The sequence below is a fragment of the Camelus bactrianus genome, chromosome 21, assembly GCF_048773025.1.
Source record: "Camelus bactrianus isolate YW-2024 breed Bactrian camel chromosome 21, ASM4877302v1, whole genome shotgun sequence".
Taxonomy (NCBI): domain Eukaryota; kingdom Metazoa; phylum Chordata; class Mammalia; order Artiodactyla; family Camelidae; genus Camelus; species Camelus bactrianus.
Genome location: NC_133559.1, coordinates 750,082 through 778,059, shown reverse-complemented (window position 1 = coordinate 778,059; position 27,978 = coordinate 750,082). Strand labels below are relative to the sequence as shown.

The 27,978-nt window shown below is 63.2% G+C and overlaps 2 protein-coding genes across 14 annotated transcripts; one reads left to right on the top strand and one right to left on the bottom strand.

The window, feature by feature from the left end:
* Positions 1-10: 10 nt before the first annotated feature.
* Positions 11-21,844, bottom strand: GALNS (galactosamine (N-acetyl)-6-sulfatase). Of its 9 annotated transcripts, none has more exons than XM_074349206.1 (15): positions 21,596-21,844; positions 17,624-17,747; positions 16,919-16,993; positions 16,465-16,567; positions 14,051-14,194; positions 13,155-13,221; positions 12,951-13,078; positions 12,579-12,718; positions 11,212-11,400; positions 11,035-11,138; positions 8,274-8,410; positions 7,515-7,617; positions 4,942-5,063; positions 2,611-2,728; positions 11-865 (listed from the first exon to the last, which is right to left on the bottom strand). In XM_074349206.1, exons 1-15 carry the CDS (start codon positions 21,710-21,712, stop codon positions 779-781), a joined length of 1,758 nt encoding a protein of 585 aa, XP_074205307.1. In that variant the 5' UTR covers positions 21,713-21,844; the 3' UTR covers positions 11-778. The 9 variants fall into 9 exon arrangements, 5 of the variants coding, with proteins under 5 accessions (XP_074205307.1, XP_074205309.1, XP_074205308.1 ...); XR_012501235.1 differs by lacking the exon at positions 16,919-16,993 and adding an exon at positions 3,247-3,811 and having other exon boundaries at positions 845-865; XR_012501234.1 differs by lacking the exon at positions 11-865 and adding an exon at positions 3,247-3,811.
* Positions 21,845-21,847: 3 nt separating this feature from the next.
* Positions 21,848-27,876, top strand: TRAPPC2L (trafficking protein particle complex subunit 2L). 5 transcript variants are annotated; one of them, XM_074349248.1, is made up of 5 exons: positions 21,848-21,959; positions 23,309-23,481; positions 24,409-24,496; positions 24,615-24,694; positions 26,915-27,876. In XM_074349248.1, exons 1-5 carry the CDS (start codon positions 21,927-21,929, stop codon positions 27,123-27,125), a joined length of 585 nt encoding a protein of 194 aa, XP_074205349.1. In that variant the 5' UTR covers positions 21,848-21,926; the 3' UTR covers positions 27,126-27,876. The 5 variants fall into 5 exon arrangements, with proteins under 5 accessions (XP_074205349.1, XP_074205352.1, XP_074205348.1 ...); XM_074349251.1 differs by lacking the exon at positions 26,915-27,876 and adding an exon at positions 25,493-25,674; XM_074349247.1 differs by having other exon boundaries at positions 21,852-22,959.
* Positions 27,877-27,978: the final 102 nt, after the last annotated feature.

Below are 27,978 nucleotides of genomic sequence, written 5' to 3'. Positions count from 1 at the left end.
GAAAAAAGGCTGCTTAAATGTGTTACTTTATTCTAAAACTGTTTTCTTCGTAATTCCCCAATCTTACACCAGTACAGATTTGGCATGACAGTCTGCAGAGTGGAAGCCCCACTCGGGGTTGAAATGGTCCAGGGGCCTTCAGGGCGAGGGTGCTGGAGTCTGTACAGGGCTCTTGTGATTTCGCTGGTGAACTGGCTTATCCTTAAGCTCTGCCACCCTGGGCCCGAGGGGAGGGTCGGCAGGGCAGCTGTGAGGCAGACAGGCCCCAGAGTGTGCTGGGGTCAGGCGTGGGGGGCTTGGATCTCTAAGGAAGGGGTGGCATCAGCTGTCCCCACTTGGCTGTGGAGGGTCTGGGTCAGGGAGGCCCGTGGCCTCCTCCCCTTCATGTTCCCAGTCCCCCACCGTGGGCGATGCCAGGGTATCCCCTCTGCACAGCGCCAAGGGGTGACACAGGATTGTCATGGCTGCCCTGGACACCAGGCCTGAAGTACTTGGGGCCAGCCGGGAGGTAGTTGGAGCAGAGGGGGAGGGCATGAGCTGCACAGGGGTCCTGAGACCCGCTGGGCAGCATCCAGTTCAGGGGCTGCTCTGGGCCTGAGGCGGCAGTGACCGAGGAGTAACTCCAGGGCCCGGCTCAGGTAAGCGCAGCAGGTGGCGTCCGTCTGGCACAGGACCCTTGGTGCTCTTCCAGCACAGCAGCCCTGAGGCCGGAGCCTTCCTAGCCGCCGGCACTTGCAGGGTCTGGAGATCCTGGACCTCGCTGGAGCCCAAGGAGGTGCTAGTGGGGCCAGGAGCACTTCTCCGGGACAGACTCTGGGGGTTCCAGGCACTTCCCTAACTTTTCACAGCCGGGGGGTGCCCAGTTCTGGGTAATGAAAATCCAGAGAGAACAGTTATTCCAGGCATCTGTGGACTCAGCAGTTTGCAGACTACTGCCCTGCCCAGGCCTGTGACCTGCCAGACCAGGATGGCCCAGCCACAGCGTGGAAACCACCTCTGTCTCCACCTCGCCTGGAGGCCACTCAGCGCAATGCCTGAGGCCGGCACAGGAGCCGCCTGGCTCTGCACCGGCCCGCACAGCCTGTCACTGACAGGGCTTGCCGGTTATCCCGCTGCGTCTTGCGGGAGGGGAGGAGCCGGGTTCCAGGGGGTCTGGCCAGACTTCCCATGGAAAGCTTTGCAGGTGTCGGCCTCAGCGCCCCAGGGAGAACTAACCTGCTCCAGTGTGGCTGTTTTCCTGGCAACAGAACTGGGCACTTGTGCCCCTAAGAGGGAGCCATCCTGGTTCTGCTGTGTCCCCACCCAAGAGGTGCCGAAATCACCCTGGGGGGCACTTGCCCACCCCACCAGACCCTCAGAATCTGTGTGTTACTGAATTGGGGCATCAGAGCCAGTGAGAGCCATGGGCGAAGCTCCCCCCACCCCCGGGGGCAGCAGGTGGCCCTGTGGTCACACGGGCCAGGTTCAGGTAAGGAAGCAGTTCCCAACCTTTGAGGCAGAGCAGAGGAAGAGGCCGGGAGCACGCAGAATGAAGATTCTGGGCCCAGCCTGTGAGTCTGGGGGTTGGGGAGGGTTTCTGATGCAGCGGTGGGGCCTGCTCTTGTCCCTGAGAGCAGAGGACACCACCCAGAGTCCTCACCCACTGGCCTGGGTTGTGTGTGGAGGGGCCCTGGCAGGGCATGGGGACTAGGGAGGGCTTTGCACATCCACATGTGTCCACACACGGGGAAGGCCTTGCACCTCTCTGGTGGCGGTGCTCGCTTCAGAGCCTGGAGGTCAACCTGCCCTGGTCCAGGGCGTTTAGCTCACTTGGTGGGGAAGGGGGTCCCCACTTTCTCATGTTCCAGGGGTGGCCTGGCTGCCACAGTTCCTGCTGTGGCCAGGAGGTGGTGGTAGTGCCTGTCCAGGTCCATCACTCCTCCTCACCCCTCAGGTCACTAGGACCCCCTTGGTTTCTGAGTCACCTGGAGACTCAGCCCACAGAGCAGGCGCCAGGCGGGTCTGGAGAGCTGGGTATGGGGGGAGAAGGGCCGATGGGCTAGAAGCCGGGCTAAGCCACCGGCTTTGCTCTGCGGGTTTTGGGGTGCTGCTGGAGCTTCTGCCTTGGGGACATGAGATCACCCATCTCTGTGGAGCAGGGGGCTATACAGACCCCAGCTAAGGGACAGACTTGCGGACGGGCTCCTCACGTATCAATGAGGTCTGTCGGGGCTGGGACCCGTGTCAGCCGTGCTGGGAGGTGGCCCATGGGCTGCACGCCAGGCCATCCACTCAGCGTGTCCACACCCCACTTCCCACACGGGTTTGGCTTGTCCTGCACCTGCAGAGGGGCCAAGTGCTCCCCTCACCACTGCGGTGAGGACTGAGACAGAGCAGTGGCAGGAAGTGGGGATCCAGCCTGCAGCTCCAGCAGCCTTGGGAAGCACACTCCCTGCTGGGGTCCCGCCATGCTGCCCAGAGGTCCCCCTGCCTGTGACGGGAAGGCTGCACTTCCACGAGGCATTCGGCTGCCAGAACTCGGTGCGGCCTCCGACAGCTCCTGGTTGAGAGCAGAAGCAACCGCACTCACCCGGCCCTGGGATGCCCCCCCACCACATGTAAACCACTTACCATGACCGCCTGGTTGCACACGTTGAGCTGGGGCTGTCCGGGGACCAAGGTCTCCTGGTGCTGCTGGACGACGGAGGTGATTCTATGAAGGGCGTCCAGGTACTCGGTGCTGGCAACGCTGCAGGCAAGGGCACCGGGTCACCCAGGTGGAGGGAGGAACAGCGAGTAGGGCAGCCCACCCAGGGAGGCTAGGGGTCGGGGGCGCTGGGGGGACCAGCGCCGGGCCCGCAGGGAGCCCACTCCAGCAGCCTCCCGGCAGGAGACAGCTACAGCGGCCGGCCGGGACTACAGCCCCACCTGCCTGCCCATCTGGCCCAGAGGGAGGCGTGCACCCCGGGAACTGCCCAGTGAACGAGGGTTCAGGCAGAGCCTTGTGACAAGGGACACTAGCTGCAACCCTGCAGCCGCCCTTCAGCCACTCCAGCAGGGGCGTTGTCATGGGCTCCCCAAGCTGCACAGGCCTCTGCGGGCCCTGGGCTCTGTCCTCACTCTTGGTCCCTTGTAGTCCCCGTGGCCTAGTTTTGTTTCCCCAGAGTGGCTGGTCCTGCCCGTGTCTCTAATGCTCCTGAGACCGTGTGGCTCCCGGGCCCCCCACCCCCTGCTCCGTTGGTGGCAATCACCGCACATTCAACCCACATGCTTTTTACAGCCAGGTCTCCAGCCTGTTTCGTGTCTCTCCAGGATTCTGTGCAACCGCATGGGTGGAAGGGTTTCTCTGTGTGAGTGCCTGCAGGACGCTCGGGAGGCCCGGCACTCATCTGAGCCTTTCAGGGCCAGGCGGCGGCTCCAGGGTTATCTTGCCCAGAGCCCTGTGTCCCCCTAGAGTGACCTCGGGCAAGTTGTATGGTCTCCCCATGGTACGTGGGGCCACGGGCTTCTGGGGGAGCAGGGGTGTGTCAGGAGCCTCTTGGGCAGGGCCCTCTTCTTGGGGCAGGGCAGTGCCCCCCAACGGTGAGGGTGGGGGTCTACTGGGAGCACACTGGTAGGTGTGTTCCCATGTCCTGGCCACAGCCCTGAGAGGCAGACCCCAGGGCCGTGAACTTCGGGGGTTGCTGAGGCGGGGCATGGCTTTGGGCCAGGCTCCCACTCGCTGCTGCCACCTTCCAGGGGGCACTTGTGTCTGGGAACCACCTCGGTGTGTCTGCTGTCAGCAGCGGGGCTCAGACGACTCTCCTTATCTCCTCCCCCAGGTCCTCCTCGTCTGTGAGATGGGAGAAGGGCTTTGGGGGCTGCCGGAGCTGGGACTGTGTGCCCCCACCATGGCCTGGCTGGACAAAAGTCAGAGGCAGCAAACAGGTGTTGCTGGGACGCGAGAGGGAGAGGACATCCGCGTGGCTGTGAAACTACGCTGGGCTGGAGCTGGGCTGGGGAGCGGGACCACTGCCTGCAGCCTGCTCCAGGTGGTCCTGCTGGGCCTCGGCTCCAAAGAGACTTCCAGGCAGGCGAGGCTCACAGGCTGCGTCTCCCCTGGACTCAGTCTGGTTCTAACCCCCAGCCCTAGCCCTGGGCTCAGACCTCCCAGACTTGTGGTGACCACAGGTGCTCCCAGCTCCCGCCTGAGTGCGTGTCCTGGGGCCCTGGCAACAGATGGCCACAGGCTGGGGGAGGGGCTTGAGCAGCAGGAATTCATCCTCGCCCTGGAGTCTAGAGTCTGAAATCAGGGGTCACAGGGCTGCACCCCGCCTCCCGAGCCTCTACGGAGGGGCCTTCCTGCCCCTCCAGCTCTGGGGGGCTCCAGGTGTCCCTGGGCTTGTGGCCGCATCACTCCAACCTCTACCTCTGTCCTCAGACGGCCTCTCCCTTGCATCTGTGTCTCAAATATAAGGACACAAGTCATTGGCTTCAGGGCCACCCTGACCTAAGTTCAAACCTCACCTAAACCGATAACCTCTGCAGTCCCTGGTTCAAGTAAGGCCACACTGCGAGGTCCTGGCAGACAGATGTGGGGGACACTATTTCATCCATGGTACCATCTGAGTCTCCTACCCACAGACCCAGGCCTGAGCTGGACAAAGCCCCAGCAGGGAGATGCCACTGAGGAAGGAAGTCCCCCAAGTGCCCCAGTGTCAGCAGAGGCCCCTGGGAGCCTCGCCGGGAGGTGCTGCCCCATCCCAGGCAAAGGAGCCCCACGGGCACCCAGGCTGGTGTCACCGCCTCCATGGGTGTGGGGGGCAATGGGGAGAGGTCCTCGTCCAGCCCGCTCCTGGACCCTCCCCTTCCCCTCAGCCATCGCTGGAGGCCGTGCAAGGAGGGGGCACGAGGCCCGGTGGGGTGGGCTGGGGTGGGCTGGGGCGGGGCGGGCGGGGCGGGCGCAGCGTGCCCCATTCTCACCTGAGGGGGTACCTCTCCCCTGGGTCTCGTCCCAGATGGAAGATCAGGGGCAGCTTCGTGTGCTCTTCCTGTGTGTGGGTGGTGACCCCTGAGATGTTCTGTCCGGGGCAGAAATCAACGCCCTGAAATGAAAGGTGGGGAGGGCAGCTGAGCTGGCCCGGAGGCTGCCCACTGGGGCTCCCCGACTTGGCTCAGGGAAAGGCCTGCTGCCGTCCAGGGGCAGTCGGCCGAAGCCAGGCACTGCCATCCAGATGCACTGGGCACTAGCCTCCAGCCGACGTGGGACACTGTTTACAGGGTCTGGAGAGGCGCCATGATCATGCACATTAACCCTAAAACGAGGCTGGAGACAGACGAGTGCCGCCTGCTTCTCCCACGGGCACCACCAGTGCAGTGCGATGGGCGGTCACCCTAACACCCGTGTGTCTTGAGAACAGCCAGTCAGTAAAGCAGGGAAGTTGGGAGCCCCTGAAATCCCATTTGTCTGCACTGAACTGCAGACTCCCGAGTCAGCGGCTGGGATCTGGGCTGTTGAGGGCGGCCAAGATCAGACCCACGGGTGGGCCCTAAGTGGGTGATCCTCTGACCTTCTGGGAGCAGACAAAAATGGATTCAGTGGTGGCAGAAACAATCACATTTGACATGAGAAAGCGGAGCAGTCAATGGAGAGGAATCCAAGTCCACACAGATGACACAAATTATAATTTGGATGCAAATCAAATAAGCTTATTTAATTAAGATCCCGCTAATTAGCACAGGGCTCTTCTCTTACGGCTGGTGTCTGGGGAGGGAGGCCTTGCCCTGGGGGCATCGCAGCTGAGCGGACAGAGGGGCGCGGGGAGCCCTGCCCAGACCCGGCCATGGCGACCACAGCGTTGGCTCTCGAGGGGGGAAGGAGGGAGGGCAAGCCTGCTAGGCGTTCCTGGGATTTAGTCCAGAAATGCAGGCCGTGCGGGCACCAGGCCCCACGAGGGAGGAGGGTCAGGGGCTTGTCGGGGACAGTGGCACCAGGTCTGGTGTTGGGAAAAGCCCTGCACCTGGGGACCCCAGACCTGAGTCAGCCCCAGCTATGCTGCACCCCCAGGCCCCGGGCTGCGTTAGTTGTCTGGAAGGGCCAGGAGGAGGGGGACCAGTCTCCCTGGGGCGTGGGGCCTGTAAATGACCGAGAGGCCACTGTCATAGTTTTTGGGGTCCCTTCCTCCCAACTTCACATATCCCCTCGGCCTTTCTGGTCCCTGGAGGGAGAAGGGTCACCACAGCTGCACGCAGGCACCCCTCGGCATCCGGACGGAGCCACAAGGTGCGCACCCACCGCGGGCCCCGTGTCGGGGCAGCTGCCCTCCCACAAGGGGCCCCGGACGCCAGCGTGGGGTGGAGGAGTGGGCTCTCTGGGCTTCATCGCCCAAGAAGACAGAGGCGTGCAGACCAAGCCAACCCAGGGGCCCCACAGACAAGCCTCAGGAACCAGGAGCGGTGCACCCCACGGAGCCCCACGCGGAGCTGTCGCCGGCCAAGCTCCTGATGCGTGCTGACCCCACATGGACGAGGGCAGGGCAGGGCAGGCGCGCAGGTGGCTAGGCTCTGCCTGCAGGGCCTTCCAGGCTTCTTGTCGCCCTCTCTGCAGGAGGCTCTGGCCCTCTGGACTCCGGCCTGGGTGCAGGGCGGGCCTGACCAGACCTGCCCTCAAGGGGGCCCGAGGGGTCGCTTCCAGAAGGCCAGCCACCCCTGCGCAGCTGGACACCCCCCCCCCCGACCCTCGAGCAGCCAGCACCGGAAACCCAGGGAGGGAGGCGTATGTGATGGGGAGGGGGCCTGGGGAGGGGGAGGGGAGGCCGCACAGCTGTCCCCCAGGGCCACCACACTGCCTGCGTCTACACGAGGCAGTGGCGCGGTGTTGGTCCAGGCGCGCCCACAGCAGCACCTTGCCTGCCCGCCCCGCCTGGGCTCCAGGCCGGGGACCCACCAACCGTGCGGCCTGCACCCAGTCTGTGCGAGGGCCCCAGCACTTAGCTTCCTCGTTCACTTGAACGGCCTTCCTTCCACCTGAGGCACGTGAGCCAGCTGTTCTTGCGTCTGCAGACCTAGGCGCTGGGAGGGCTGGGGCTGAGGGACCTGGGAGGGAGCCGCGTGGGCACAGGGGTGGGGTGGGAACGGGGATGGGACTCTGGACCCCGGGCTGTGCCCGGCTCTCTGGGGCAGCAGCATTTCACCGGCAGGCCCTCGGGCAGGCACAGGGAAGCAGACGCCATGACAGCCTCTCAGGGCCACCGAGCACCTAGCGGGCCTGGTGAGGGGATGAGAGCAAAGGGCAGGGGAGGCCCGGGGTCCATCTGGGCCCCTGAGGCTTCAGACCTGGGTCTGGGCTGAGCTGCCCTGAGGCCTCACCCCCCCCCAGGCTCTGGGTGGCCTGGGTGAGGGGGTCCTCGCAGCTCTCCCACATGGCCCCCAACTCCTCCACAGCAGGTAAACACGCAAGCTGGGGGCACAGAGGTCTCTGGCACCACTCTGGTCACCCGCGTCCTCCTGGAGGACGGGTCGTGGGGAAGAGAGTCCACAGGGCCTGAGCCCCTTACCTGTCTGAACTCCTCCCAGGAGTTGGTCCAGGTCCAGAAGTGGGCCTTGTACTGGCCGAGGGTGACCGCCATCAACGTGTTGCCGCGGTAATAGAATATCGGCCTATCATGGGGACAGGAAGGGTAAGGTGAGCAAGGCTCCCACCTCTGAGTGAGGTCAGGGGTGAAGCTCTACAGACGCGACCGTGCTGAGACCACGCAGGGACTGCCAAGGCCCCCAGGCTGTGGGGGAGCCCACGGCCACCCTTCACCCTCAGCCCTGGGGAGGCCGGGTGAGGGTGGCGGTGCCTGGCCTGGCAGGTGGGCTGGGGGGGACCATGGTGGCGGGAACAAGCTCTCAGGCCAGGCTTCAAGACAAGACAGACAGCGAGTCGTCCGTGCCCAGCCTACACCTGCTCCCACTCCTCTCTTTGCGTTTCAGAATTCACGTCCTTTCTCAGCAGCCTAGGAAACCCATTTTGTTTGAGCAAAACAGTAGCAGCTTGGACTAGAGCAACTGACTCTGGACAGACTTCCAGCGCAGAGGTGGACAGGCTGGGCTGCTGAGGCCATGGACAGCTGGTGAGGGCCTGAGGCAGGGAGAGGGACACCGCAGGCAGGAACAGGCCCCTCCACCCCACTGTGTGGCTCATGCCATAAAGTCCCCGGGTCCCACCCTCTCTGCCAGCCAGCTGGGGGAGGACACCTGCTTTGTTGGCCAGCTGGACTTCATACCAGGTGCTGGGTGCGGGGCAGGACAAGGGCCCGGCCAGAACCTACCTGTCCATCAGCCGGCCCTGCAGCATGGCCGGGAGGAGGTCCAGGCCGTCGATGGCCCTGTCACTGGGTGGCTCCAGGCCTGCGACAGACAGGCTGGTGGTGAAGAGGTCCATGATGCTGCCCAGCTGGTGGCTCACCTGCAATGGACATGACCCAGATGCACTCAGGATGCCCACCCGGCCCAGATGTTGGCTAGGGCCACGTCCCCGGCACATGGCTTTCTGCTGCCAGGCATGTCTGCAGTGGTATGAGAGTTACACACATGCGCGGCCACAGCCTGCAGTGTCCATGCACGCAGAACGCAGGAATTCCCTGCCCGAGAAACGCGTGTGTGCACACACCTCACATGGAGAGTGGCCGAGGGGAGGTCAGGGGTCGAGTCGGGATTCAAACTGGCCCGTCTGGCCCCAGGGCAGCTGAGGCCCTGTCCCACCCCGGTTCCCAAGCTCTGACTTCTGCCGTGGCTGCGAACGAACTAGACAGAAGGGAGGAGGTGACACAGCCCCCAGGGAGATGCCCGCAGGCCCTGCCTTGCAGGGCCGTCTGTGGCCATCCCAAGTCAGGCACGAGTGCAGGAGGAGACAAGACTGAGGCCCCGGAGCAGCACGCACAGCGCCGGGAGGAGGAGGGCCGCTGCCGGGAGGGCGGATGTGCCCAACCAAGCTGAACGGTCCAACTCCGCAGAGCCGGCCCCCGCACCCGCGGGTCCCCCTGGACGCACGCCCCTGCCCTACGTGCTCAGCGAGCGCTGCCCGGGCTCCCGAAGTCTGGCTCGGGGCGCGGGCCAGGGCAGCAGTAGGACCCGGGGAGCCCACTGGCGGGTCTGGGGGGTGCCCACTGTCAGCCGGGACCTCGCCTCCCCCAGCCTGGCACTTCCCAAGCCAGGGGGACCCTCCACGAGGAGACACCCCATGGGGAGACCAAGCCCACCCGCAGCGTCTGGTCCTGCAGTCCAGTGAGGGCACGGAGCTCGGCGTGTGGGTCACGCGCTCCGTGGGGCCTCCGCAGGGGGAGGAGTGAGACACGGTGACCGCACCCCTGCCTTCTGGGGGCTTCCCTCCCTTCCTGCCTTCTTTTTTGTAGACCAAAAGAAAAAAATTCCAGCTACTTTCGGCATCTGGCACAAGTAAGGAGCGGCGCGGGAAGTGGGCGCAGCTGACGTGCTTGAGCCGGCGCGGAGCAGCCGGGAGGCTCAGGGAAGCGGCCCCGTGTGAAACACAGAAGCCCTTGACGGGCACAGTGTGTTCAAGGAAACGCAGCCCGTCTGCCGTGGGCGCGCGGCACCAAGTCCGGAGGCTGTCAGCAGCACCTTCAAGATTCAGCTCTGAATCAAAAGCCACGGACGACGAAGTCGCCAGCCGGGCGTGCAGGGGGCGCTGAGTACCTGAAGCTGGGAGGACGAACGTCAGGTGATCTCAGTGAGACCCCTGCCGTTCCACAGGGCGCAGGCCCGCAGCCCAGGGACGTGGCAGAGGGCGGAGCAGGGAGGGCCCAGGGTGGCCGGGAGCCAGGCAGGCGAGGGCAGACAGCGATTCCCACGGGCAGAGGGGACGGGGAGAGGGTCCCGTGGGGACCATCCCAAGAGGGAGAGGCTGTGGCGGAGGAGGAGGGCCTCCCCAGGCTCAGCTCCTAGACCTGCCGCCTGCCAGCGGGGAGGCCCAATGTGCCCTCCTCTCACGGGGCCTCAGCTGGTTAGCAGGTGGGATGGTGATGGTGGTGGTGACGGTGGTGGGGAGGGAACGTGATGATGGCTGGCAAAACAACACCCCTGCAGGAGAATCCACACCCCAAGCCCGTGGACCATTTCCTCACACAAAGGGGACTCCAGGCCGCCAACCAGCTGACTTAGAACAGGGCGTGGAGCCTGGATCCCCGGGCAGGCCCAGTGTCACCCCAGGGTCCCAACAGTGGGGGGGGGGCAGGAGGGCAGAGTCAGAGTGACGGGGTGACACTTGACTGGCCACGGCCACCCTGGGTGATGGAGGAAGGGGCCACAAGCCCAGAAGCTGGAAAAGACGAGGAAACGACTCTCCCCTGGAGCTTCCAGGAGGGACCGGACTGTGACACCTGGGCTTCCGCCCGTGAGGCCCAGCTGGACTCCGACCTCCCGACTGAGAGGGTGAGGGTGCTGTTCTGGCCGCTGAGCGTGGGGACTGTCTCAGCAGCGACAGGACACACAGACACCTTTCCTAGTGCTGCTGCCGTGAGACTGAGCCGACACCAGTGCTGAGAACAGGGCTCTCAGGGAAGCTTGTCGGGGGAGAAAGGTGACACGCGCTTTTACAAACGCTTGCCTTGGGTCAGAACCCAGGCTCCCGGTTAGGGAAGGCCGAGGCCAAGGGTGGGCAGAGTGAGGGGCTATGAGGAGGGGAGGGCAGCGGGGACGCAGCAGGCTGTCTCTGGGGGTGTCCTGAGCAGTGGCCTGGGGAGACACACTGCCAAGAGAGGTTCTGCGCCCTCGTCAGGGTTCCGGTGCCTGTGAGCACACCCAAGGCCCTGACAGGTCCTGCAGGGAACAAGCCCGTTCAGCTCCGCCTGGCTCCAGACGGCCCCGAGGCTGGCCAGGATGCCTCCTCCCCTGATGGAGCTCTCACGGCCCACGGCTGTCCATGGGGGATGAGGGGACTGAGAGGGGCCCGTGTGCAGGAGAGCGGGCGTCTGGCCTCAGTGTTGCCTGGACACGGAGCCGGCCAGCAAGGGGGCCAAGTCTTCGCGCCACAGGAGGACTGCAGGCTTGGCACGAGGCCGGCCTCTGACTCACCTGACCAGCAGGGATGCGGCCAGGCCACCACGCGATCGCAGGCTCCCTCATTCCGCCTTCAAACGTGGTCTGCTTCCCACACAGGAAGGGCCCATTGCTGCCACCTGGGGAGGGAGAGCTGCCCCTCAGACCATGACCCGAGGCCCCAGGGCCACAGGTGCCCTGCTGGGCACTCACCCTCGGGACATGTTTGTCCACCTGGCTCCCTGCCCGGCCCATCAGAGGTGGGGCTGCTGGAATTCTGAGGCACCGAGACTGTCGTGGAGATGAAGGACCAGCCTGAGTCAGGCCTCAAGTTCAAGTTCACAACACCTGGGGATGGCTCGCCAGGCAAATGCCCTGGAGCTGCGGTTGTAAGGTCGAGCCCTGTGGAGAGCAACGGCACACTAACCGAGCTCGCAAACACACGGTCAGCGAAAGACACAAGGCCTCTCAGCATGGCCATGAAACAGTCCCGACACAGGCCTGGCAGGTGCCGGGCCACTTACGCGTCACTGCGCACAGGTGCCTCCTGTGAGCCTGGGCTGGGGGAGTCCAGTAAAATGCATCGGCCCCTGGGTCCCACCCGGGGAGCAGGTCCTGGGTCCTGACACATCCCACTCTGAGCAGGGGGTCCCGGAAGCATGCCGTGGTGGCGCGGAGGGCAGTCAGCCCTGGTCCCGGCTAACTGCATGCTCCCAGTCGCTCCCGGAACCGAGGAAGGTTCCTGAGAGGAGGAAGGCTCGGCCAGAGCACTGTCACTGTCCCTGGAGAACTGAGCCCGAAGCCCCTCTGCCCTGGGAGGATGTGGGGTCCCCCCGGGCCTCCCCACGCAGGCGGGACAGGGGTTTCCTGCCGCCCTCCTTCCAGAGCTGAGGGGCGCAGGGCCCTGCCGGGGCCTCAGCCTCTCAAGAAGAGAGGGATGAAGAGACCTGTCACCACTGGGACGTAAAACTCTTACAGGACAGTGAGACCAGGCGCAGCCACCTCGCTCCACGAGGTGGAAAGCCCGACTTACTGACAGGCCTGGGAGGCCAGGGTCTGGGGGCCTGTAGGGTCTGGAAGTGAGCATGGCATGGGGACCCCAATGGCCAGCACTGCGGGGGTGGGGGCATTCCCCCCAGGCCCGGTGAGGGCGCTTCTGAGGGGTGGGAGTGGGCCTGGTGGCCAGAGAATGAGGGAGCCCCCCCAGCACAGGAAAAGGTGCAGGCGTGTCCAGCCGTGGACAATGGCCACTGTGTTACATCTGAGATTAGAACAGAGGCGCTGACCGGGGAGGCCCGGGGAAGTAAATGCTCCCAGGGCCAGTCCACAGCAGAGCCAGGACAGTGTGAAGGCCGCGTCCTCCTGCACCCCGAGCTCTCCCTCCAGATGCCCGGCAGTTGGGGAGAGGGGACAAGGCCTGGGCCAAGCAAGGCCAGGGAGGAGGGTACCCCCAGGACACGGGGGCCAGGCTCCTGTGCGACCAGGCCCAGGCCGGCCCCAGGCTGAGCCCCTCACACTCGGCCTGGGTGGGGTAGGGTGTGAGGGCCCTGGGTGGAGCCTGGTTTGCTCGCAGCACCTGCCTTGTTTGGGTGCGGAGATGAGAGCTGCGCCGTTGTCAGATGTGAAGAAGACAAACGTGTTCTCCGCGACCCCCAGGTCCTGCAGGAGGCGCAGGACCCTCCCGATGCCGGCGTCAATCTCCCGGACCGCGTCCCCGTACCTGTGGGGAGGGGGAGGACCCGGGGTTCAGTGGGGGCCGAGGGGAGCAGATCGCTGACCCACAAAGGTGGGGCCTTCGCAGGCAGGTTCTCAGACCTCCTTCCACTGCCTCACAGAGGCGCCAACGCTCGGTCTCTGTCTACAAGTTGTGACGGTACCGAGGGCCCTGCCCGGGAGGTACTCAAGCCCAGCTGAGCCCCCTGGGGTCCAGGTCCCTGTGACCAAGGACTCACCGCCCACGCTGGCTGGAGCCCAGGAAGGGCCTGGAGGCGTAAACAGGTGCGTGTGTGGCGTCGACGGCCCAGTAGAGAAAGAAGGGGCGGCGAGCGGCCTGCTGCCCCTTGATGAAATCCAGCGCCTCCTGGGGAGAAGGACGGTGTCTCCCGGGCCCGGGGCCCACCGCCCCGCTACAGCCCGCCCAGCACCGCCGCCCTTACCTGGACGTAGATCTGCGTAAGGTTGGCTTCCCCAGTCCTCAGGTTAATTGGGAATTCTTCGTAATATCTGAAAACAGCACAGACCTGGCAGAAATCAGACTTTGAGGCCGGAAAGCCCCTCCCCCGACTTCACAGGCAAAGTCACGGGCCTGGTTTGAAAGAGATGGAAGCACTCCTGTCCTGAACCAAACCGGAAGCACACACAGCCCCGAGGCCACTGCCCGCCCAGGACAAGGTGGGCTGAGGCTGGCGCCACGGAGACCCCAATGCCGGGGGGAAGGACGGGCCCCCTGTGCAGGCACAGGCAGGCGGCGAGGAAGGGGTGCAAACTAACAACAGGGGGCCTCTCCGTGGACTTTCTAGGACTGGGGCGGCGGCTGGCGCTAGGAGACAGGGGCTGCCTATCCGGAAGGGGGAGCCGTGCTGTGCGAGCTACAGCTCAGCAAGGCTGGCCTGGCTCTGTGGTCCACGGACCTGTAACAAGCTTCCACCAAAATGAAAACAATAAAAAAAAAAAAGGAAGAAAGAAAGGGAACTTAAGTCAAACAAAACTCAAGAAAGACCAAGGCCCCACCCACAGCTGCCCGTGGGCCAGACCAGGCGGGGCCTGCAGCCTCGGCCCCTCAGAGGGCCCCTCAGAGCAAGGGCAGGCCCCTTTGGCCATCCGAGCGACACCCCCACCCCCGGCCTGGCACACGACCCGCCGCCACGGGCTGACGGGGCCGCAGCCAGAAGCTGAGTGACACGCCTTGTTCTGAGTGTCCGTGGCTCCATTCAGAAACCCACGCAGGTATGGCTCCTGGGAGTGCTGAGGTCACGCTCTCGGCAGGACAGGGAGCAGCAGGGCAGAGCTCGGGCGCTGGGACGCGGGGGGGCGGCGGGTGGGAGCCTGTTACCTGCCGACCATCTCCCAGTCCCGGTACACGGGGATGTTGGGCCGGGCCTTGTTGTCGTAAGGACCAAAGTGACAGTTGGGGGACCCGAACCACTCGTCAAATCCATGCTTCAGGGGGTGGAACTGAGGCCTATGGCCCAGGTGCCTAGAAACAAGAACCCAGAACAATTCAGGGACCCGCGCAGGCACCCTCACCTTCAGAGGATGATGAAGGAGACAAGCCCGCAGCCCGCGCCCAGAGGGTGCTGAGCCCAGGCGCCCTGAGACTGCGCCCCTCCCTGCTCGGTCCACCCGGGCGATGGCCGAGGGTCCCAGGCTGGGACAGTGCCAGGTCCCATGAGCGCAGGTGCCCCAGGCAGGAGTGGGGATGCAGGGGCAACAAGAGAACGTGGCAAAGTGCCTGTCCCCCTGGGTGACAGCCCAAGCTGTTCCCGAGACCCAGGCCCCCTGTCGGAAGCCCCTGCCCCATGCTCCCGCCCACAGGCCCCTTCCCTGCAGCGCCTCACACTGGGCCCTCCCGACAACAGGAGCCTCCCTCTGGAGAAGGTGCAGCTTAGGGACGGGGTTCAGGGCCAGAAGCAGAAAGGTTCCCTGCGGCTGTCTGCAGAAAGCCTCTTGCAGCCAGTGTCCCCCCGTGGCACAGGGAGGCTCTGCACCGGGTCAGGTCGAGCCCAGGTCACCATGAGCACCCTGCACTGCTCGGCCACTCAGTCAGGGAGGATGCGGCATGGGACAGCAGAGGAGGCTGGGCCAGACGGGGCCAGAACTGAACTGACCAGCCGCGGAGTCTGGGTGCTGGTGACGCCTCTCTCGGTTTCAGCTGGCCCTAAACTGTCCTGAGTCCTGTCCACAGAGGCCTCCCAGCCGGCCCCCCACACAGTGCCCGCCCTCCGGCCGCAGTCCAAGCCCCCCAGCCTGCTGTGCACGATGCTCCTGGGCCTCTGCAGACAGGACCCCCCGGAGGTCCGGCTCACGTTCCGCTGTCAGTGCACAGTGCAGGTCCCAGAGCAGCCGTGGGTCAGCGCTGCCCGCGGGTGAGCTGAGGGACAGCACACTGAGCCACAGGACTCGGGCAGCCTCGCGGGAGCCCAGGCTTCAGCCAGCCCAGGCCCCGGTGAGGCCAAGGAAATCCAGATCCGTGGTGCCGGGGCCTGAGGTCAGGCGGTCACAGCTACAGCCGCCAACACCCCTGTGGCCCTGGACAGGACCCGCTGAGAACTGCCCCCCCACCGCCGGCTGAGGAGAGGCTGAGACCTCTGCCACAGGCCTCCCAGAGCGCTGCCCCTGGCCTGTCCACCAGCACTGGCCCATCTGAGTCCAGGCCGGCTGCTTTTCCAGGCCCTGCCGCCTCCTTCCCTGCTCTGAGCCCATCGTGGGGACAGGCTCCCAGTCCTGCTATGGCTGCTCCGAGTCAGTGACCGTGAACAGGAGGCCAGGCCGGGCAGAGCGCCGGTCATCACAGGGGCTCCTCCTTCCGTGGGCACAGCCCTGACATGGCTCTGGTGGGCCTCATGGCCGGCCCCTGCCACCATCTCCCCAGGCCTTCCCGCTGCTGCTGGAGCCATGCAGGCTCCCACGACCCGCACTCTGGTCAGCCCTGCTCTCCTGCTGCCACCACAGCCTCCGAGCTCGTCTGCTTGGCAGGACAGCTCCCAACCCGGCTCAGGAGTGAGGAAGTCCTCATTCTGCAGACTCTAGATCACCAGGAGTCTCTGGGACTCCTTCCTTGGTTCCTGCGGAATCCTCGTCGCTGTGACTGTCAGCTGTGCAGAGCAGTGGTCCCTGGGGGCACAGATGAGGTGCTCGCCCTTGAGAAGGCCACGCTGGTGAGTGCCAGAGGGGTTCAGGAAAGAGGGGCTGAACCAGAGCGGGCAAAGGAGAGACAATCAGGACTGGAAAGTCGAGGAGGGCTTCCTGTAGGAAGTGGGCTCGCTGGTCTCCAAGGGCTCCACCACTTGGGAGAGGAAAGAGAGGACGTCTGACCTTCACACTGACCTCTAGGGCTGTGCCCAGGGAGTAGAAGAGAAGCCGCTTAATACTCCTAAATGAGAAACAGCACGACACCGTGCGCAGTGACATGATCTTTCACGAGAGTGGTCATTTGATCCCGATGACTCCACACCACACAGCAGTCCTCTGCCCTCTGCCTGCTTCTTCGTTTCACCACCAGACAGAGCCCTGTGCTGGCACGTGTGCAGTAACGTGGCCCCTTTGTTGATGGCGTGGCAGCCGACACCCCAGCCTCGGGATGTGAGGTCCCGTGGGCACGGGCACGCCAGCTTTCACAGGAACACTTTGGTGTCTCAATGCACCTGGAGTTCAGGGACTCTACCTCCCGCCCGAGAGGCCCCAGTTTGTTAGTGTTCAGCGAGGAGCCTCCACGGACGCGCCCAGCCAGGCACGAGTGGGACTCACCATTTGCCCACAATCTTGCTGGCGTAGCCGGCCGTCCTCAGCAGCTCCGGCAGCAGGTGCTCCGAGTCGGGGATGCCACCCACCACCTCCTGCGGCGTGTAGGCTAGGAGGGCAACGCAGCATGTGAGCCACACACGGGTCAAGGGGCACAGCCCTGGGCGGGGGCACCCTGTGCTCTTCCAGCCGCTCCTCCCAGTCAGCACCATGACTCTCGGGCCATGCTCCCCACCCCTGGGACATGGAAGGGGCCAGGAGGGAGCCAGGCTCCATCCCTGCTTCTTCCCTACTCGACTAAAATACACGGTTTGGATGGAAGCCCCGCAGTCTGTTTTATAGTGTGTCATACCCCAGCTGGAGTTGCGGACCCTGCGTGACGAGTGTGCTCGGGAGAGGCAAGGTCACCCGAGGGAGCAGCTGACAAACTCCCTCCCGTCAGCCCGAGGGCACCGCCTACCATTCCTGGCGTGCCCGTTGCTGGTGTAGAAGCCGGTGCGGATGGGCAGGCGTCCGGTGAGCAGAGCCGCCCTGGCTACACGGAAGTGACCCAACAGAAACACGAGTGGGATCAGGACCCTGGCCCTGCGGCACCCTGAGTCCCCGCAGCCTCTGGACAGCTGGGCGGCACGTGGCCCCGCACAGACCGTGCAGCCCGGAACGGGGACAGCCCACGGCTCGGCATCTCCCACACCCCCCACCGCCACTCTCCTTGGCTCCCCGGGACAGCCCAGGACCCCTCTCGTGGCTGCCACTCTGGGGTTACACCTGGTCTTCGAGATCAGTGATTCTCCCTGGAGGCAGGGGGACACTCCACCTCCCCACCTGCGAGGCCCCCACACCCGAGGCTGAGAACCACCTCCCCAGCCAAGTGCCTTTCCTGAACCAGCCCTGGCACTCTGCTCCATAAATGAACAGCCGCCACCAAGGAGGCCTCTTTTGCCTCAAAAATTCTCACAGCCTCCAGGCTCTTGGTGGCCTCTGATGATCCCACTCCTCTGCAGGGAGCCCGGTGCTCCCGCGTGCCAGGGGCCAACGGAAAAGGCCACACCCACCTGCCAGCCTCTAGCACTTGGAGGAAACGGTGGAGCCGAGACCCGAGTCAGGGCTGCCGCCCCCCTCCCAGGCCCCCACACCCCGGTGGCCTGAGCCAAACCGGACTTACATGGCGAGCACAGGGGGTTGGCTGCGTAGAAGTTCGGGAAGAGCATCCCTTCCGCTGCCATCTGATCCAAATTCGGGGTCTCTCGGGAAGGCTCTCCATACACCCCCAGGTCGCCCCACCCCATCTGCAGGAGGAAGCACGCAGAGGTGGGACGGGAGGCAGAGAGCGCGCGGCCGGAGCCGCAGAGCCCCATGCGCCCGAGCGTGAGCTCAGTGTGCGGCCAGCCGCCAGGCGGTGCTCCCAGGGCATCAGCCACCAGACACACGGTCGCATCTCCTGCACAGAGAGAGGCCGTCCGGCTCCGCCGCGCGAGTTCAGAGTCAAGGACAGCAGTGAGGCCCCACGAGGCGAACCCAGCAAGGCCGTGAGACCTGCCACCCCTCTCTGAGCTCACTGCCTAGAGCGCCGGCCGCACGGCACCCAGGCACCGCGGGAGTGTCCACACCGCACGACCATGCCGCCCCACAGCAGGCACCCCAGGTGTCCGTCACTGACCAATGGTCAGCAGCACTGCGCTGTCCAGCCGGGACCAGGCTGAATAACGGTGCCCTCTTCTAGTTTGTCCACTCAGAGCCTGCGAACATAACTTTAATTGGGAATGCAGGCGTACTTTGCAAAGAAGAGGTCACATGGGCAGGGTGGCCCTAAATCCCACGACCAGTGTCCTTATAAGAGAGAGACACAGATGAGACAGACGGACAAGGAGGCCAGGCCTCCACGAGGCAGACGGCCAGCCCGCAGAAGATCTCGGCTGTGTGAAGACACAGGTCCGACCCGACCCCGCACACCGAGGCGCTGACCCAGGGGCTGTGCAGACCCCGGGCGGACTCTGCACAGTCTGCACGCGCTGGCCAGGCCTCATGAGGTCTGGCAGCTCAGGCCACGTGTGGGGACTGCGTGTGCAGGTTTGCCTGGGAGGGTCCCAGGTGGGTCTGTGGTCTGGCTGTAACTACGAACGTCCCCTGCACCGGACAGCAGACCACGGGGCGCCCTCTCGGGGAGCCCCACCTCCAAGCACCCCCGGATGTGGCTGTCTCCCTCGGCTGTCTCCCAGAGTTAGGCCATCCTGACACGCGGGTCTGAGAGCTGACCGGGGCCTGTGCCCTTGGCCCGTGCGGTCTGCTCTCAAAGACCCTTCCAGCTGCCTGGTCCCTCTGGAGATGGATTGCTTTGAAGTCACTGAAATGGCTTTTCCATTTGGTGACAACAGGAAAGAGGTGCGGCCGATGGGGTAGGAAGAGGGATCGGAGGCACCGAGGCCGCAGGCTCCACCCCGCCGCGGGCACAGGGGGCTGTCCTCTTCCCACATCCTAGGCGGGAGCGGCAGAGAGTCAGGTGGGCACCTGCTGCCGGGCACCGCCCAGATCCCGCCTCCCAGAAGGAAGGCGGGGCTCAGCATAAACCTTAATGTTTACATAAACAGTTTAGACAAAGGGAGCCCGTCTTGCCAGGGAACAATCCCCAAATGTAAGTTCCCAGATGCTGGCCAAGGGCCCCCCTGCTTACAGGTGAGCCTTTCTGAGGCGGCAGTCACTGGCCTGCCGCGTTAACTCTGCTCTCCTCCATCAAATTCTGCTACTTGTCGACTGGCTTTCTTACCTATAAAAATAGGGATGCTAGCATCCACCTTGCAGGGTCATCAGGGTTTAACGAGACCACCCCCCACAGCAGCCTGGGTGGGGGCCCCCGTGTGACCCCCGTCCACATGCACGAGGAGCGAGGGTCAGCTGGGCCCAGGGCTACGGTCTCCTTCCTGCCCTCAGCCTCTCCTCTGCTTAGTGGGAACTTCAGGACTTGGGAGCAGAGCAGACACCGTCTTGCTACGAGGGATTATTAGAAAGAAACGCAGGTCCTGTGTGTGTCCTTGTCAAGACCATGGAAGGGTCTGGAGGTCCAGGGCGGACGCACCGGCTGGACAGGCCCACTGTGGGGATGCAGGCTCCCTCCTCCCTGCAGCCCGGCTTCAGCTTCTCGGTTTTACAGGTAAGGAACTGAGACACAGACGGTGCTTGGGCCTGGCCAGGCAGGGGTGCCAGGGAGGGAGCTTCTGCCCCTGCGTCCCCATCACCCATCAGCCTTGGAGTATGGAGCTGAGTCAGCTCATTCAGAAATGCTTCTCAGCGTCTTCCAAACCCAGTCCACGAGCTGGCGTCTACCAGGGGTCTGCACTGGGCCTGAGGGCGCACTGAGGAGCTGTAACAGGGCAGCGCCCCTCCCGCCTGGCCTGAAGCTACAGGCTCGGTAAGGACACAGAGCTGGGGGTGGAGGGGGAAACCTTTGGATCCCGTGGCCGGAAGCCTGTCTACTCAGGACAGCTGCAGTTCTCACTTTTGCTAAAGTCAATTTGAGTGTGTTTCCTGTCATATGCTGAGCAGAACAGTGGTCTCCCTGACTTCCCTGGGCCCCAGCTGTCAAAGGGTCCCAAAGCCACAAGGAGGAACCAGCACAGAAGAGGCCTGGCATGGGGGCCTCCCAGCCCGCTGTTCCAGGTTTCTGGGCCCAACCCCAGGCCTGCAGGAGGATGGGCCCCCGCGTCTGCCCCCTGAAGTAAGGCGTGCCCAGGGCTGGTCACACTCCGCCACTCAGGGCCTGAGCAGAACTGTTACTGGGCAGAGGGAAACGGGGGGTTGCAGGCACACGATGGGTTTGAATTAGCCCCGTAAACCCACAACATTACCACCTCAGCAAACCTGCAGTGTGAAAGCTCACTGATGAACTGTCACCTCGGAAAGAAGCAGGAGGGGCAGAAATCAGAGAGGCTGGGTGCTCAGCTGACCAGCAGCCCCCCATGACTCAAACACTTAAGTAGCCCTCCTGCCCGGGAACCTCTGCCTTGAGAAGGCTGAACACCAGCACAGGAAGCAAACGCTCCCAAGACCACGTGCCGTTGGTTATGAATCAAAGTTTCTGGACTGGCCGTCAGGGCGGGCTGGCGGGACAGGAGGTGCAGAGCCCACTCCGGAAGCTGCTGCGTCCAGACGAAGCTCTGACTAAAGACAGCGCGTCTGTGTCATCCCTGGGTGCTGCAATTACCAGCGGGTTTCCACGGCCTATTCAGGCTCATCTGAATGTTGTTAATGTTTTGTGATAAAGAATTATTTGAATAATAAATATTATTACATGAGATACTTTGTCCTTTCCTCATACGAGGTCTTTGAAATCAGTACCAGTACCTCGCAATTCCGACCAGCCAGGACAGCCCAGCAGCAGCCACGTGAGGCTCGTGGCCTCGGTCCAAAGGTTACTGAGTGTCTCTGCTGGTCTTTTGGGGAATTCCGAGCTATTTTTGCTCACAGCACTTCTGACACCAAGTGTGGGAGGGTTACCACTCAACCACTTCTGCAGCCTCCGGGCACCAGCTGGGACTTCCGCAACTCAGCTCTGTTCTGAGCCTGTGTACCCAGACCCGGCATCAGAGACCACGGGTCAAGTGCTCAGCCCCACAAGACCACCCCACTTCAGATGCCACCCCGTGTCCCAGGCCACCTGTAAGTCGGGGTTCCCACAGTCCCCTCAAAGTTGGATAATTTGCTAGAACGGCTCGCAGAACTCAGGCTGGCGCTGTATTTACTAAGACCTGTTTACCAAGAAGACTACAGCGCAGGAAGAGCAGGTGGAAGGGGTGCCCTGGCAGCGGACCGAGAGCAGAGGGAAGAGGCTTTCAGGGTGAGCCCCCAGCAGTGGAGGCAGCAGGGGTGCGCCGGGGTGCAGGGGAGCTGGTCCTCGCCCGGCCAGCATCGCAGCGCGGGAGGGGCGGGGCTGCCCTTCCGTCCTTCCAGCGCGGGAGGGGCGGGGAGGGGAACAGTGCGCGAGGGTCTTCTCCTGGCTGGACACTGGACACGACCAGCTCACTTCGGCTTCACCCACGAGCCAGGCTGCGACCGGCAGGGCCAGGCGCGAGCCCTCACCCCTGGCCGCCCCCACCCCTGGCCGATCGCAGCCCTCCGGAGGCCCGGCCCGCCGCGCACTCACATCGTCCATGAGCAGGAGCAGGATGTTGGGCGGCTGCGGGGCAAGCGTGACCCCCAGCCCCGCGGCGCTCAGCACCAGCAGCAGCTGCCACCTCGTCGCCGCAGCAACCGCCGCCATGGCAACCACGCCGAGCGCCGCCGAGCCCCGGAGCCGCGGGAACCGGGCCGTCGAAGCGGGAGGCCCTTCCGGCCGGGCGACGGGGCGGGGCCGGACCAGCAGAGTGATAGGAGGGGCGGGGTCAGGGCCGCTCGGAAGACAGACAGGTGGGCGGGGCCTGGCCGGCCGCGTGACTGGCGCTGCCGTCACGTGACGCGTCGGCCGGGCTTCCAAGATGGCGGTGTGCGTGGCGGTGATCGCCAAGGAGGTGCGTACGCGGGCGGGCCGCTCCGGCGCCAGCCTCGCTCTCCGCCTCCCCTCCTCTTCTCCTTCCCAGCCCCGGGGGCTCCGGAGGGGGCCCGGGGGCTTCGCCGAGCCCAGGAGGCCAGGGGCGGGCCCGGGGGAGGCGCCGCCCAGACCTGCACCTGCCGCCGGCACAGGCCGGATCCTCCCCTTCCGTCCCGACCTCCGCTCCGCCCAGCCGTCTGTCCGCGGGCTCTGTTGGTTCTTGCTCCCCAGCTTCTGTCCATCCTGCTCCGCCCACCCGGACGACTGACAGCCTTATCTGTGCTCAGCAGCCAGAGGTCCGACCGTGGCTCACCCTTGGCTAAAGTCTCTTCAGTGGCTTCTCATTGCCGTAGGATCACTTCTGAATGACCCCCCTCCCCATACCACTGACACCCTCCTCTCAACCAACGGAATTACTGGTAGCCACCCCGCCCCCGGCCGGCGCTGCTCTCTCACCTCCGGGCCTCTCACCTGGACCCCTCCCTTCCTCCCCCACGCCCATCCCCTTCACTGGCCACCACACGTGCCATTTTCTCTGGAAACTGTTTCTGAAGCCTAAGACTGAGCTGCGTGGCCATCCACACGCTCCCACTGCACAAAGCCTTGGTGTCCTCCCGGGCCTTCTGTAAGGCCAGGCTTCTGCAGTGGTCCTCTCCTCAGGTTCTTGGCCTGTTGGCTTCTCTCTTAGCACGTGCTACGTTGTTCATCAGTTGTCGGATTTGTGGACTGTCTCCTTCACCCGATGTCATCCCCATTAGGCCAGGGACAACGTCTTGTACACTGTGTCTGGGCGGCACCAGGCTTTGGCCAGAAGCAGTGAATTGTGGCCTGTGGGAGCCTGGGGAGGACACTTAACTCCGGGGTTAGGTCGGTCAGAAATGGCTGTGGAGAGATGAAAGGAGGCCTGCGCCGAGCCTTGAAGGGTTTAGAGCGGGAGCATGGCAGTGCCTCTGCCAGGCGACAAGACTGTAGTAGCTCAGGTATTGAGAACCAGCCAGTATTTCGGGGCGGGAGGAGAGCACGTGCTAGGAGTGGGCCCCCCCGCCGTGGAAAGTGAGTGACCCGACAGGGCTGGTGGTCAGGCTGCACTCAGACCTGCTTTTCAGAGCTGTCCTCTCTTCCTGGCCACCCCAGTGATGCTCCTGTGCAGAGGGGCGAGAACCTCCTCAGACTAGATCAGGTTCTCTGAAGACAGATTGTAGTATTGAGCAGCAGGTTTTAGGGAGTGAGAGCGTGTGGGCGCTTGGCCATTCCTCCCTCCTGAGGGTCCTGTGTCAGTGCACATGGGGTGGACTCCTGTCACTTCAGCCAAGTCACCCTTTCTTGCAGAATTACCCCCTTTACATCCGCAGCGTCCCCACGGAGAGCGAGCTCAAGTTCCACTACATGGTGCACACATCCCTGGACGTGGTGGATGAGAAGATCTCTGCAATGGGGAAGGCCCTGGTGGACCAGAGGGAGCTCTACCTGGGCCTGCTCTACCCCACGGAGGACTACAAGGTGTATCCTCACGCCTGGCAGCGGGTGGTCGCTCTGCAGGGCTTCGCATTGGGGGCTCTGCCTGTAGTTGGGGGGTGCGCTGGAGCAGCAGATCCCCTTGGAAGGCATCTAGGCACATCACTTGGAAAAGAAAAAAGATGTGGGCTTTTGGCCAGTGGGGAGTTAGAGCAGCTCGAGGCCAGCTAGGACCTCCCATCTTTTTTTCTTTAATGAGGAGGATAAAGTGGGAATAGCCAGGCTTGAATTGCCTGGAGAACTGTGACAGTCTGCACCTGTCCCTTGGGTTTGTGGAAGAATTAGGGACTCTCTCACTTGATGCCTGTGAGGACTCCTCTCTGTGTCTTCTCAGAGGGGCCATCATCTCCTGAGTAACGGGTGGTGTTCATTCATGTCACCATCAGGCCCAGCCCCATGAGTCACTGTAAAATCTTGACCAGTTCTTGGGACAAGTGGCCCGAAACCCATGGAATTCAAAGATGTTCCCATAAGCAGTAACGTAACTCACCCAGTGTCATATGCCCGGGAGCCACTGTTCCACAAGAAATAGTGGCCTTTAGAGGTCTGGGCACCTTAGTTAGGATTTGCCTTATTCATGCAAACTCTGGTTTTGCAGTTAACATTCCTGAGGCAGGAATTGATTCAGAAAGAGGGCAGGTCACCCTGCGGTTTGAGCCATTATAGCTGCTGCCCTTTGCTCCTCCACTAAATACCAGAAGCTGCCCCAATGAAGTGTCCAGACACACCCGGCATGGTCGTGTCGTCCTGGCACTGCGGATGGACCCAGCTGGTTGTCATGTTTCTCCAAAGCAGCTCAGGAGCTGTGGCACGTGCACAGATGGCCCTCTGCGCGTGTGCACTGCACGGCGAGGTGCCTTCGGGCCGCCACGGGTCCCCTGTGTCAGGAGCGTGTTCCCTAACCAGCTGTGCAGATACGGCTACGTGACCAACTCCAAGGTCAAGTTTGTCATGGTGGTGGACTCCTCCAACACGGCGCTGAGAGACAACGAGATCCGCAGCGTGAGTGCAGGGCGGGCGGTGCGCCGGCGGTCGCAGGCGTTGAAATGCTGAGAGGCCACGTGTGTGGCAGCAGCCGTGTGCACGTGTGGATGCAGCATGGTGCTGGCTCTTGTTTCAGATGTTCCGGAAGCTGCACAACTCCTACACAGATGTCATGTGCAACCCCTTCTACAACCCGGGGGACCGCATTCAGTCCAGGTGGGATATGACCCCCCCCACCACCGGGCGGGCCCTGCTGAAGGGAGGGAGGGGGAGGGAAGTCCTCTTCAAGCGACAGGCGCTGTTCTTCTGAGGCGGCCATTCTGAAGCAGCAAGACCCTGTTTTTCCAAACACACTCCTGCACGGATCTCCAACACGTAAAACAGACCGGAGAGGAGTTGGGGAGTGGGGCAGGGACAAGGCTCGCCCATCTGGCTTCCCAGGTGCGCCCAGCAGGTGCTCGGGCGCCTACCCAGATCCCAGTGAGGGCCCAGGCATGTGGACAAGAGCATTTTGGGAGAAAGCCCAATTTTGTCTGTGATGTTGAACTTGGACGCTTAAGAAGTGAGGTTGCAGGTATCTTCCCAGCAGCCTTCAGGTAAACACAGACTGAGCCTCACAAGGATGCTTCCCAAAGGAGTGTTCACGTACACACACTCCAGCCCTCCTCCCGGGAATCCCCTCTGTTCCCAGAAACTTCCCGAGGGGCTCCCTGGAGCCAGCAGGTGACCCCAGCCAGGCCTTTCCTGTGGTGCCATCCCTCAGCGGTGACACTGGCTCATTCTGGGTCCCAGCCTTGCCTGGAGACCCAGCCTTGCCTGGAGACCCAGGCAGGGCAGCACCACGGGAAAGCGTGCAGGAATGAGGCCGGAGGCTCAGACTCCCACTGCCTGGTGTGGCAGGACGCAGCCTGGCCTCAGCCGAGGTTACTCATCTGGACCCCGGAGACTGACGTCTCTGCCGGTAGGGGATGGCGGCTAGGGCTGCTTCCCTGACTGACCTGTTTCTTTCTGCAGGGCCTTTGACAGCATGGTGACGTCCATGATGGTACAGGTCTGCTGAGGGGAAGCGTTCTGTACATAACTGCTGTTCAGATGTATATTTATAACTTTTAACCTCTTCCCGGGTGTCACGGATGTGCCGCGGTGGGGCGGGGCCTCATGCACGCTGCGTGTCCACTAAAGGTCTTGCGAGATCAGGCTTGGCTTTTTCCTTCTGTGTCAGCAGAGGGTTTAACTTAGTCAAAGAGACTTTACCTGGGACTTTTCAGGGCCAAGGAAGAGGTCAGAGACCAGACAGAGCAGAGAATGTTGTCCCCACTGGGCACAGAGGGGCAGGGGGAGCAGGGTGACAGGAGCTCGCAGAGCTGGGAGCCCAGGAGAGGCTGCGAGGGGGCAGAAGGGCTCCCTGCTCCACTGTCCCTCCCGCCGCACCCTCCAGTGGCTGAGCAGGTGGGCTGGCCTGTCGGGGTCAGCCTCCGGTGCCCAGGGCTGGATTAAAGGGGCACACAGGTCGGCCTGCAACCTTCCCTCCTGGGGAGGGCCCTCCTCTTTCTGGTCATGCCCCCGGCCTTGGACGGCAGCCTTCTCGGGATAACCGCACCGTCTCATCAGCTGCTGCCTGCTTTCTGGGCATCGAACGAGCAGATTCCAAGAGCCCTCTGCCATCAGTTAGTGCACGGCGGTTCCTGGGGCCAGGAGGGCGTTAGGAGATGAGCCCCCTTCCCCGCTGTCCCCCAGGCACCCGGGGGGTGACTACACTGGGTGACAGCCCTAACGAGTTGACCATGGTTGAGGTGACAGCCCCTTCTGGGATCAGGTGGCCCAGGTTCTAGTGCCCTTTGTTGTTTGCGAACGGGGCTCGTGAAGTGGAAGAGGACCCTCCGGGTCTGAGCCCACCCGCAGTCTGCTCCATGCTGTTTCAGCTGGCTTCCCTGAGTCAGATACCCCAAAACCACTGTGAGTCCCTCTGTTCCCCCTTATCCCCCACCATCACTCCAGAGAGGGTCTCTGACCAGGAGGGAGGTGGCTCAGACCCCCTGAAAATGGGGTGGGGGGGCTGTGAGGGTCGTCGGCCTAGGGCTGGGACTGGGACGCGCTCTATTTGCTTGTCTGTGGGTTTCCTTCCCGTCCTATGAGCACAGGATTCATTTTTCAAATTACAGAACTGGGAGCATGTGTTACAGACACAAGTCTCAGGTCTCCCCCACCCCGCCTGCCACAGATGGAACTGGTGCCCCTGGCGGGGGGCCCAGAAGTGCCGACAAGCAGGTGCTGATTCTGACGCAGGCCGCCCCCACACAGGATTTCTCTCCACAGCCCATACTCAAATCTTTGGTTGAGCTTTTAGTAGTGGTCTCTCCTGCCTGAGTCATGGCTGAGGCAGGGACTGCATGTTGCCAACCCAACGTCCATTCTTCCTTGCTTCCTTTCTAACAGAACCCTGGTGGTGTTGGGGACAATGACCAGACAAAAGACACTTCCTCCCTCCCAAGGGCAGGCAGTTACGGCATGTAAATGGGCGGTGTTGGGAGGCACTTGGAGGAGAGAGATTTCAAAAGGGGATTCGGCTGGCAGTTCCTTCATCTTTTCCCTGCTACAAGGGCCAACGCGGACCCCAGATCACAAGGGGAGTGTGAGCCTGGCCTGAGCGAGGAAGTCGAAGACTGGACGGAGAGCGAAGAGGCCCGTCCTCTCATCCTCCCCAGAGAACACTGTCTTCGCTGGTGCTGGAGAGGAGACGCTGGGACTGGGGACCATCCACCTGTGGCTTGGAGCCCAGAGCAGCTGTGTTCGTGGCTTAAAGAACTGATAATCAAAAAATTACAAGGCGAAGAGAGTTGCTTCAGAAAAGGCCAGGGAGGGACTCGCTAGTAATCATTTAAGGCCAGAACCTGGTGGCCTGCAGTCCTCGCCCCAGGTCTTTCCCAGCCCTGAATGCAGTCAGAGGACAGAGAGCAACATTGTACCTTCAGGGAGGAAGCTGACGTGTCTGCGTCAGAGGGGACGACAGTCACCGTGCCAGCATGGAAAACTCCTCTGCTTCCCGGTCTGAGAAGGGCCAGGCCTGTGCCAGGTGCCCGGGGACACACGGAGCAGGCAGGGTCTGTGTCACTCGCCAAGGGAGGAGCATGTGCCAGCAGACCTGGGGTGAAGACCCAGTGAAGCTTGCCCCTGCAGCACGGGTCTGGCGGGGCTGCCGCAGGCCCCGTGCTATCCGTTGGCTGTGAGTGGGCCGTGGTTGGAGCTGGGGCTCAGGGCCCCGGCCACACCCCATCACCTGCCTTCTTTGCAGAGTCTGCCCCTGAGGAAACCGCGTGCCAGCAAGGTGAAGTAAGGAGATCTGCTGCCATATGCTTTTAAAAAATATTCAAGTTTAATAATTTATGCTTTACCACTAAGACACATAGTTCTGCTTTCCTATAAAAGGCAACCCGACGCTGACCCCGTGCCGCCTTTGGCCCGGTGCCCCGCAGAGCCCCGACTAGCACGCCGTGCCAGGC